Genomic DNA, 12,313 nt, shown 5'->3' with positions numbered 1-12,313 from the left:
GCTTTTTGGAGCTCATACACAAGGCATTGTGGTAGTGACACACTCTTTGGTGGCCATTTAAAGTCGAGCAAAGAGAGTTGGTGTTGGGTGTTAATACACATGACGTTATGGTAGTGACACACTTTGAGGTGGTCATTAAATTAAAGCCAAGCAGAAATAAATGGACGATGAAGTTGGAGTTCAAGTCATGAGAAAAAAATTATTAAATGACCATAGATGTAGGATGGGGACGGTCCTAAATAGTACAACGTATTCTACATAAGAAGAATTGATGTACTTAAAATATCGGTAGATGTCTTATAATTTTAAAGACTTGTCAATTTATACTATTAATAAACTCATTAACTTTTTTGCCCAAACTAATAATAACATAAAGAATAAAAGACATTTTTTGTCCTAGACTTATAGTGGCGCGGACAATTTTAGTCCTCCTTAAAAAAATCAGACAATTTGTGGACACTCTTATTCTGACGAGAACAATTTTGGTCCTCCGTCAATATTCCCGTTTAGATGCCCTGTCTGAGAGGGGGTAATTGTGTCTTTTCAACATTACTCTCTTCAGTAAGTGCTCTCAATACACAGAGAACTCATACCCGGCTGGAGAGGGCCTATCCCGTTGAGCCGCTGGGTCTGAGAGCCAAAGCTTGCATAAGCACCGGCCACTGCATCCCTTGCTTCAAGCATAAGTCGATGACGTGGACTCGGCTACAATCCGTGAATGCCTTGAGAATGGCTTGGTTAGCCGTGAAGTGCGCGAATTTCAAGTAGGGGCATGTCTCGTAAAAGTGCATCTGGAGGACGTCGGTGTAGGAGGATTCCAGGGTGTCTTGAGGGTAGATTTTGTAAATCCGACGAGCCAAGGCTTCGGCGAAGTAGTTCGCCACTTTTCTCATCCTGCCGGCTTGGGACACGGCGAGGATTCTGATGTGTTTGACTAGGGCATCGGCTAGCTTGAAGTTTTCCTGCTGGACGGCCTCGGCGCAAGCCATCAGCGCATGGACAAGCCTAACACCGGCTTCTTGATAATCGACCATCATCACCGATCGAGGAGTCTCTATAGCCACTGCTCCGCCTCCAATCTCTGCCAGCGATTCTCCACCGCTAAAATCATATCCGGCTGAGGATTTCTGTATTTTATAAGACTCCGAAGACGATGATTCTTTCCCCTTAGTGCTATTACCGAAAATAGCGCCGCTTGGAACCGCCCTCAAATATCATCACAAATCCTCCTACTACCATTTCTGTTGTGCTTATTGCTGGAAAAGCTGATAATATTTACTACCATCTTCCATGGCCATCTCCAGCTGCTCAAGCTTTTGAGCCACGTCCACCATATTCGAAGTCTTTACCTTGTAGCCCAACACCGCCAGTAGCTCATCCATTCCGGCATCCGGCGGATGTTCTTCCCAAATCTTGCCTTTACCCATTAACGACCTCTCCACCTTGGGTCGATCGTGTTCCCTCTTCATTCTACTCTGTGATTTCAGAAAGTTGAGAAATTTACTGTGGATTTCTGCTCAACAAAGCCAGATCATTTCATGTGAGTTCCCAAGCTTTTCAATTTCTGGGTTTTTGCATCAATTTCAGATTGGGGGGTTACTTAATCATTTGGTTACTATTATTATTTTCTCTAGTTTCTGTGGATTCGAGAAAAAAAGAGTGCTCGTGAAGAAGGCGTGAGCTTAAAGAAAGCAAAGAGAGAATAATGTTGAAAAGACGCAATTAGCCCCTCCCAAACGGGGAATCTAACGGGAATATTGACGGAGGACCAAAATTGTCCTTGTCACAATAAGAGTGTCCACAAATTTCTAATTTTTTTTAAAGAGGGCTAAACTTGTCTGTGCCATTATATATAATTCTAGGACCAAAAATGTCTTTTACTCTAATATAAATATTAATAAAGCTTAATTGGTATCAAAATTATATATGAAAATTAACTAATATCTAATGAATTGGCACAACAAATTAAAGTCAAAATGTTATACATGGCTTAATAATTAAAATATTATTAATTTAATACTTAAAAAGGGAAAATGAAAAAGAATCAGTGATATAAAAAATTTATAACGAAGATTGTGTGTAAATAATAGAAACAAATGGGGTATTAATAATTTATTAATTTATTAATAAAGTAAATAAAGCTAGAATCTCATTTGTTTGCGTAAAGATAGAAGATTCCCTTTCTAATTGATTTGCGTAAAGATGAATTTCTTAATTTATTTGTGTAAATATGAATTCTTTTTCCTATTTATACACTTTATTATATTTACATATAGTTGTAAACTTCCAACAAAATTCTGCGTCTCTAGAGGCATGGCTTCAACTTTAATCGTGAAATTTCTCCAAGAAACGAAAGGAATGCATTCAAGGTTAGAGTGGTGCATACCTATGAGATTCCAAAGATAGGTGCTTAAACAATCAAGTCTATAGAGTTCATATTCCACGATGAAGAGGTATTGTATTTGTACTATCGCGTGAATATTTTTTCATTTCAAAAGGTTTTGTTTATGCATATGGTTTTTATTACATTTTTTTACACTTCAATTTCAGGGAACTTTTCTTCATGCACATATTCCTAAAAATTATGTTCAAAAGTATTCGAAGAGATTTAAAGAAGGGCATGTTTACAGGATTATTATTATTATTATTATTATTTTTTTTTTTTGTGGTTATTACTAATTTGTATAGACACAAAACAACCACTTACAGGTATATGTTGCAGTTCTATTCTAACACAGTTGTGAGAAAATTCTAGGATGCAGTTTTCCCTACGCATATTTATGAGAAAGAAGCAAAACAAGCAATGAATGGAAATGAATATAGGATGCAGTTTTGCAGTTCTATTCTACACAGTTGTGAGAAAATTCTAGGATGCAGTTTTCCCTACGCATATTTATGAGAAAGGAGCAAAACAAGCAATGAATGGAAATGAATATAGGATGCAGTTTTGCAGTTCTATTCTAACACAGTTGTGAGAAAATTCTAGGATGCAGTTTTCCCTACGCATATTTATGAGAAAGAAGCAAAACAAGCAATGAATGGAAATGAATATAGGATGCAGTTTTCCCTACGCATATTTATGAGAAAGAAGCAAAACAAGCAATGAATATAGGATGCAGTTTTCCCTACGCATATTTATGAGAAAGAATGGAAATGAATATTACACACGGCTCGGCTCAGATTCTAATTCTTTTTTCTATTGTAGTATGTGTTCAAACATACTTTCTCAACCTATTAAAGCACAAAGAACCAACAACGTCTCCACTAAGGCTCGATCTCATGACATCCCATATGAGAAAGGTCACTACATGCCATCTAAGCACAAGGTGCTTAACATTTCACTGAAAATATAATCGGCAATTATATTATTATAATTATTTATTAAGGAAAAAGGAAATGAATATATTAATATTTCACAAGAAATATAATCGACAATTATATTTGATGGGATATAGACCCACAAGGGCCCACGACCCAAGAAGAGAAGGAAGGAAAGAAAGATAGGCCCAAGAGAGGGAAAGCCTAAAAGACGGGCGCAAACATGGCAAAGGAGTCGGCGCGAGTCTCAGGTCGGCACGAGCCTCCAGTCGGCGCGAGTTGGGGGTCGACCGGAAGGGTAGCCGTTAGCATTGAAGATGCCTCTTTAAATCTTGGTCAAACGAGCAGTTGGGAAGCCCAGTAACGATAGCCCAACGGCCCCAAAGTAGTTAATGAGCCTATTTATGGGCCTTTATGAACGCATTTAAATAAAGGGATAGCCCACTATAAAAAGGGTTCCCAATCAAACTGTAAGGGCAAGTTTTTGGAGGTGGAAGAATCACAGAAAAGTCAGAAACACTTTAGCAATTTTACTCAGTCCCTTTGTGGACCACTTAGCTTTACTTTGAAAGGTGAATCCACCAACCACGGTTGTGTTGGACCTCCCTAGGCCCAAAAACCCTAAAACCAACATTGGCGTCGTCTATGGGGACACGACAAAAAGTTACGTTTGCTTCCGTGATCGAGAGAAGAGTCGAGGGATAAAGCAGAAAGCCAAGCCGCCAGGGGTAAAGGCTAGAAGCAATGGCTGAGGATCGAAGTCACGCCTCGGATTATAACAGCGCACCAAGGGCAGACTTACGAAATCAGTTGAACCAACAAAACTCGCAGAGTCAGGGAGGTGATTCGGCACCTCGGAATCAGCTTCCGCCGTTAATGCCTCTTACTCCCGCACAGATTGACGCCATCGCTCGAGCCGTGGCTACGCAGACTTGAGAACCAAGGGAACCATCGATCTCCCGATCGCCGAACCCGTAGCCATAGAACCAACATCCGCCCCAGAATTCTGATGGTGATAGGCAAGAGAATTGGAGGGCGGATGACCCGCCAGCCTGATCTCTGCATTCGAGGCTAGGCCCAAACGTCGCTCGCCGTTCGGCAAAAGAATAGTTGGGTAGAGGAGCACCCAGCCAAGTGCGGTCAGGTTGACAGAATCAAGGGATCGCCCGAGAAAGGGAAACCCGTTCCAGAAGAACCAGAACTCGGGGTTAGCAAGCTGGAAGGCACGCCACAGAGGAAAACCCACAGGACGAGTCCTAGGTGGGGGAGAGCACTGAGTCCACCGGGAATCGTACCGAAAACCCAGACAAGATGGCTTACTTAGCCCAAGAGATACGCAACTTGAAAGACTAGATGGAAGGCAGAGTTTAAAAGCCCGGTAGAGCTCTGCTCACCGCCTTGCCGTTCTCAGCAGAGATAATGTTGTTCAAAATACCCGGTAACTTCAAGTTCCCGGAGCAGGCTACCTTCGATGGGACGGGAGACCCACACGAATATCTCTTGAGTTACCAGGCGAAGATGTAGGTGTTGGGCGTTAGAGACCCGGTCATGTGTCGCGCCTTTTTGCCGACCCTGAAAGGGCCCGCGCAGAGGTGGTTCATTGCCTTGCCATCAGGATCGATCCGCAGTTTTGAGGGTCTAGCAGACCATTTCATGAGCCAATACGCCGCAAATATCAAGCCCCGAAAGACCTCACGCACCTCGGTGACATCTACCAAGACGAGGGGGAACCGCTTAAAATTATTTGGCCCGATGGCAAAAGGAAATCCATGCCATAGGGGGGGTCGAGGATCAAACCGTGCTCACATTTTTCATCGAGTCGCTACGATCCGGGTAGCTGTACCGCGACCTGCGGGACAATCGGCCAGCCACATATGCGGAGGCCATCCATATGGCCAATAAGCGGGCTAACACAGAGCAGGCAATTAAGTACAAACGATAGCGAGAGGTCGGCGGAGTTTCTGGAGGGAAGCGATCGAATGGTGAGGTGAGAGAAAGGCATCCGAGTGATCGGCCGGGTCACCAAGAGGGAAGACGTTCTTACGACAGAATCGCTGCGCCTTCCTATCGATCGCCACCCTAGTGTCTGGTGCATGAAATTAAGGCCGACGCACCGACGCCGCCGTCTCCATCGAGTGATTGCCCGGAGGGAACAGACCCCGAAAAATCGACTAAGTATTGTCGGTATCATAAGTCGTACACCCACAACACCGAGGAGTGCTATTACTTGAAGAAAATCATGGAGGGGATCATCCAGCAAGGGACTCCGCCTCTCAACAGTGGCGGAGGAAAACATCCTCCCAAACTCTGGTAAACGACGACCCCTCTGGGTCAACCGACCTGGATCGTGGCAAGCGACCAGCCTCCGCAGAAGACGAGGTGCAGTGGAAGCAAAAACGGGTCATTAACATGATCGTTGGTGGCCTAGAAGGGGGCGACTCGTCTAACACTCAAAAGACGTGGGCCTGGCAGCTATTTGTGGGCACTCGCGGTGGATCCCGGCCACCAACCCGTAATTCAAAAGAAAAGATACTTGGCTAACGACCAGCGTGAGTTCGTAAAAGGGGAAGTCGACACATTGTTGGTCGCTGGCCATATTCGTGAGGTAAAATATCCTGATTGGCTAGCCAACGTGGTACTCGTGCCCAAACCGCCCGCTTGGAGAATGTGTGTCGATTACACCGACCTTAATAAGGCCTGCCCAAAGGATCCCTTTCCCTTGCCGAGAATCGACCAGGTCCTGAGGAGCGAGGAGATTCATCTCTAACTCTTCGCGGCGCCATTGCGATGTCCTTTGAACATGACCAGAACATATCATTCTTGTTAGCACGACTAAGGGTTAGCTGATTCTAACTTTTCTACTCTTAAGATAAAGCTCGCAACAAGCAAAGCACACAAAACAAACAAAGACACTTCTTCTCTACTACTTTAACAACTTCTCACAGGCAAACTTCTCTTCGACACTTTAACTCTCAAACTCTTGGTTTTTCTCTTTCGACTTCCCACTTCTAACTTTTTTTACTTTGCTTACTTTAGATAACAAAAGCACAATAAGCACATTGGTAAAACACATAAGAAATTTACAACAAATCAAGGAACTCACAACGTCACCGCGTTCCTAATCGATACGTAGAGCTTCTCTTAACACCGAATCTCACACTTAGTCACTGAACTTGAGGCTTTCTCATCTTAATTCACAACTTAGGGTTCTTTCCCTAATCTTTTCCTTCCTATGATTTCATTTAAGTTCATCTTTGTAACTTATCCTACGTAGGATTCCAACATAGAAGTCATTTCCTAATCGGTCCTTCTTAGGTTTTCCACTTAGAGTTTCTATACTCAATCATAAGAGTCAAACTTCCTAAGTCTCCCGTGGTTCGTACTGCTCTGATACCAACTTGTAACACCTCACTTTTCAAAATCTTAATTACAATTCTAAACCATAATTAACATAAACTAAGCAGCGGATAAACAACTTAATAAGTTAACTAGTGGGGATGTCACCGCCACAACCACCACTCCGTGGTGATTGCATAGGCTAAGGATGGAACTAGAATAAAAATAAAATAACTAACATCCATAAAACTAAATCGAAAGTCATAAGGGGAAAAAACACTCCCCGATGTCTACATCATCAAACAACATAAGTCTACAAATCCGACAAAATAACATCATGATAAAATTAAAGTACTAAGAGTTTAGACTACTAGAACTACTAGACTAGTCTAACTCGATCACCTCTCAATGCTGGGCCCACCTGAAAGGGCTTTTACAAACAACACATAGAGAAATAGGAAAACACCCGTTAGCACGAAGCTAAGTATAACCACACTCAACCCTGTAAAGTACTATAGAGTATACTTTTGAAAAACATTTGTTCACATTCATAATCAACAAACTCATCACGTAGGCAACTATAGTTACATCACAGACTTTCTATATGCTTGCAACCTATAATATCAACAGGCATGCTTCAATACAAATGACTCAACAACACAAATACTCCAACACATGAATATCACAACAAACCCCTCATAAAGAACTCATGCTTACAAGCGATTTCATAATATTAAAACAATACGAAAACTATCATCATGCTTTCAAATTTTCATCATGCGAAAAGGATATACAAGACTTCAAAATGCAACTAAGCAATCATACTCATAAACAAACTCGACTAATCATTCTCATTATGCAAACTCATGCAATACTATACTCATATGAAATCTCGTGCAATACTATAAGTCTACACGTACACTCGTTTATAAAAATAGAATATTTTTCAGTGGAGGTCTCTTTGAGTCATAAAAACTTGCTTTCTTTCTTTCTTTTCTTTGAGTCGCAATGACTCACTTCTTTCTTTTCTTAGAGTCTCAATGACTCACTTCTTTCTCCATAAATGGATGAGGTAGGAACTTCACCATAGTGTGAATGAACCTATTCGGGCACGGCGTTTAGCCGACCTAATACTCTGCTCGTCCACCGAACCACTCTCTTGGTTCTATGCTCAAACTCTGTGGAATCAGGTATCGAACTGTTAGCGTGCACACCCCCTGACCAGGATTCCAAGCCTAGCGAGCAGTTTCCAACCTCGTAACGTGGGAATACACCGCGTTACATATACTGGTACCGCAATGTCCAAAAAATCATCCGAGAGGACATAGTCCAAACGGGGTCCTCCAAAACCTCACTGATATAGATAATATATAAATATATCTCTCATGCACCAAACTTATGCATGCCACAACTCAACAATTTCACAATGCAACAAAGTAATGATATACCACATGCTCATGAGTTTTGAAACTAGTACTAGGGCTCACGTTGGCCATTTATGCACTTTTGAAACATGATATACTTGGAATGCCAAATACTATACAACATGCTTCAAATCCATATATATAGATCATAAAATTCTCAAGAATACAATATCACGCTCGACTTGCAACATATCATATTCTATATATTTCTATCATCAAAATATACTCCAAATCCCATTGATCAAACAACACATTCTAGTCATGCTTTTTCTAATAAGTCATATTCTCAAAGTGATCATGCTTCTCTACTCAAACACATAAATAATCATCAGGGAAACAAAGCAAAGCATTTCTCATTACAGTGAACTTCAAATATACATACTGTGAAGCAAATTCATCAATAAATCCATCATAACATGCTTATTTCTAATCCAAATTCAATGAAATCAAAGTCAAAACGTGCGTCGAGACGGCCTCGAGGTACCGAGCCACAAGGGCCCATGACACCTAGCCCGAAACGACACGTAGCTGAGCCACAAGGGCCCGGCCACTGCACAGACCATACTCAGGGACCAGGGGGCGGGGCTCACCAAGAGCCGCCCCCTCAAGCCGCTACAACGCCGGGCCTAGGCAACGGCCCTCTCTTAGGGCTGTGCCCTAGGCCCGGCTGGCCACAACTCTAGCCAACGGTCCCCTTGATGGGTCATTAGCTAGGGCCGTTGTATTCATCTAGTGCACATTGTCTGTGCACCAGATGGTCCATTTCATCTGCAAATCAATTCCAACACATCCAAAACATTATCAACACATCATAGACAAGTAATAGATCACTTCCTAGCTCACACACAACAAAAATCTACCATTTCTACAAGTAAATACCTAAAATAGTCCCTCGACTATAACTAAATTCACAAATTGGTCATCGACTATTGATTTCAACAAATTAAGTCCTTAACTTTTCAATTTTGACCCAATTAAGTCCTCCGTCCATTAGACCGTTATCTCTGAGGATATTTATGTAATTGCAAAGCTCCTTCTCACTTTTTAGCAGTATATCCGTGTCTTCTAGCTCCAGCAACGCCTGCTGTTCTCTGGGCGTGCCTTCCAACGTGCTTCCGACGAAGAACGAGAACGGCATCGGAAAAAGGTTCCGCCGCAGATCTTGCACCTCTTTTTCCGGCTTGCCGTTAAGCCTGTTGGATAATGAGATCACGTCTTTCATATACGTTTCAACTTCGGAGGGTGAGCGATTCGAGATCCTCCTCCCCGTCACGTGGTCGGTCCTCTAGCCACGTGACCTCCACCACCAAGTACGGCTTGGTCCGGACAAGCTTTGTGACCTGGAACCGCTCCTGGCCTTTGTAGATTAGGAAGAAGCGGTCGTCGACGAGGCGCCCGCGCTTCACCACTTCCCCGACGTAGCCCACCTCGGTGGCGTCGGTGGCGCTATCGGAGTAAATGGCCCCGAATCGGATATCGGTCTGCAGCAGAGTGTGCATCATGATTCGATATTGAAACTCGAAGATATGAAGCGGAAGCATTGTGCCGGGGAAGAGCACTAACTGCAGAGGCAAAAGCAAGAGCTCAACTACGTCATCCAATTTGGGACAGCTAATGTGGTGCTTCTCGGAGAAGGACGACGCCGAGCAGCGAAGCGAACTGAGTGGAGGGTGTAGGAAGCAGAGAAAAACTTGTTAAAGTCGAGCGTAGGGGTTAAATATAACGGTCAACAAACGGTCAAATAGACGGAGGACTTAATTGGGTTAAAATTGAAAAGTTAAGGACTAATTGGTTAAAATTAATAGTCAAGGACCAATTTGTGAATTTAGCTATAGTCGAGGGACCATTTTGGGTATTTACTCCATTTCAACTCAAGAAACTAGGCTTCACAGAGCCAAAAATTAAAGAGGGAGTCCATGGGGTTATACTTTTGTAGACTTCTTCTTCTTGCTTGGATTCCCCATCTTCCCAAACTAGCTACACCCTCCTTCACCTCCTAAACATCTCAAACAAACCACACATTAACTTACTACCAAGTTCTCAGAGAAAGGAAGAAAGCTTAAGAGAAATGGGAGGCTAGGATTGAATGGAGAAAGATGAAGAAGCTTACTGTGTTATCTCTTGATTTGCAAAGCTGAGATATGGGAAGCAAAGAGTGGAATCAAAGAGGCAATTGTCTGATAAGGGTTCAATTTATAGGAGCACAAAACCCTAGGTTGATCCCATATGATTGGTTGATGTCAAAAGTGTAATTCCTTTGGCTAAAAGATGAATCAGGAAGAGTTTTGGATGTCTAGTGGTCCACCATGCTCCATGGACCAAGGGCTAGAATTGCTATTTAAAATACATTGGGGTTGAAAAGGAATTTTTCCAAAAATTTTTCTAGATGAACACTTGTTTAACGCTTCTTAGAATTCTCCCGATCTCACTCAGATTGGTTTCTCAGTTTAAAACTTGGTACACGAAGTACCCGAAAATTTAGGATTTTGGAAATAAAATAAGTTTTGGTGTTGAATTGATTTAAAATGTGTTCAAAATAATTTATTCAAACACCAATTTATCGCAAAAATTTTTTAATGGAGTGCAAATGGTTATTTTGGAATTTCTTAAAATTGAATTTATAAAATTAAATTTTGGATTGTCACATTCTATCCCCCTTAAAAGAAGTTTCGTCCCGAAACTTAGAAGAAACGAGTAGGTCAAATTTTCAAAGGGTAGAAGGAGATACAACAAAGAGGCTAGGAATTTCTGTTGGAACATTTTTGGAGGATTTAGGAATCTCTGAGTTCTCGTCTACTTAGCTAAAACTTAAGCAACTAAACACATAACGAATCTATTAACTGAGCTCAAAAGCTTAACTAATTGCCTTGATCAAAGCCTCCCGAAGAACCTCCTGGCGGCATGTACCTAGGATCCCATCCGTAGGGAGTCCATCTTTGCACATTTTCAATTTCCATTCTTTCTTCCATCACAGCTGCCCTTTGATCAAAATTGGCAAATCCATAATTCACTTGAGCACTCAGATTGTCAAATCCGTTATTGATCATGGCATACAAGTCCTCGTAAGTGGGTCCTCGAGGTCCACTCATATATCCCTCTTGTGTTCCCGACGGGGTGGCTGCAACTGGTGCTCCCTCATTATCATCCCCATTCCTTGATCGGCTCCCATAGCATTCCCTTCACCACTAGCCTCAACTATATGCCCAGATTCAATCCTAACATTCGACCACTTTCTTTGTGGCACATTCAAACTAACCACAAGAGCAATTCTTTCATCCAAAGGCTTCTTGGCAATGTCCGCCAGGGTCAGGTACTTGTTATTAGTGGTCTGGTACAACTCATAGTATCGCAAATTTGCGGCATTCAAAGCCGTCCTGGTGGTTCTTTGTATCCTCTCTCTCAACTCGGGCAAATTCATCTTCTTAAAAACCCAACTCAACATCATACCATAGGGCAAATTTTTCCCGATTTAAAGTAAGACATGTGCTTAAGGATCAAAACTGGCAGATTTATCCCACGTCCGAACCTCAACATGAAAGCAATCGTACAAGTCCAACTACCAATCTCTGTGGAGTTGTTCCTACATGGGAACAAGTACTCCTCTATCAATAATACCAACAACTTCTTCTCTCCGGTCAACGTGGGTCTCTCAGGGCGGTATTCCTTAGGGAATTCTTCCCTACTACCGGTCATATATCTCAAATATTCATGATACGTCAACCCTTTGTGGGCAACCCAATCGTCCCGGTCATACATGTCCAGTCCATCTAATGGTAGGTCAAACCAATGGGACAACTTCTGTGGTGTTAATTCGACTTTTGTACCTCTCACATTAGAGGTAATCATAGTCACACCCTTCTTATACTTCGTGGACAAGTTTTCATAAAACTCAATCACCAAATCTGGATAAATTTCTTCTTGAATTCTCAAAAATTTCCTCAATAAACCCCGACTCTCCAGTATACTATTAAAATCTTCAGAAAATTGCTCAGGAAAATAAGTTTTACCTCCTATTACTGAGTAGGTAGAGCCTTCTTGGCTGGTTCCCTCCACTTGTTGTTTTCCTTTTGCCATTGTAGTCTAAAGCTTCTTGACTTGAACTTGCTCAAATTGAAGTGGATGACCTAACTAGTATTTTTCTTGCACTTAGGATAGCTTGTGGAAGAAACTCTTGAAGTTCCCTTGATTAATGATGGTGTTTTGAAGGAGATAGGTTTTTTGTTGGGGTAGAGGCA

General features: G+C 42.1%; 1 protein-coding gene and 1 pseudogene across 1 annotated transcript; both read right to left on the bottom strand.

Annotated features, from left to right (window-relative positions):
- Positions 1–608: 608 nt before the first annotated feature.
- Positions 609–1,034, bottom strand: LOC109183495 (DELLA protein GAI-like). The gene has a single exon (XM_019333599.1). The coding sequence runs from the start codon at positions 1,032–1,034 to the stop codon at positions 609–611; it is 426 nt and encodes a 141-aa protein (XP_019189144.1).
- A 7,987-nt stretch (positions 1,035–9,021) lies between these two features.
- On the bottom strand, positions 9,022–11,167 carry LOC109183494 (annotated as a pseudogene).
- Between the last annotated feature and the right edge of the window lie 1,146 nt (positions 11,168–12,313).

Source organism: Ipomoea nil, unplaced genomic scaffold, assembly GCF_001879475.1.
Source record: "Ipomoea nil cultivar Tokyo-kokei standard unplaced genomic scaffold, Asagao_1.1 scaffold1129, whole genome shotgun sequence".
NCBI lineage: Eukaryota > Viridiplantae > Streptophyta > Magnoliopsida > Solanales > Convolvulaceae > Ipomoea > Ipomoea nil.
Note: the sequence above shows the minus strand (reverse complement) of the source record. Positions and strands in the feature narration are given on the sequence as shown.

What these genes read in the sequence shown, in the direction of transcription:
- LOC109183495 (XM_019333599.1), bottom strand. Translation starts at nt 1,034, where the DNA reads ATGGTCGATTATCAAGAAGCCGGTGTTAGGCTTGTCCATGCGCTGATG.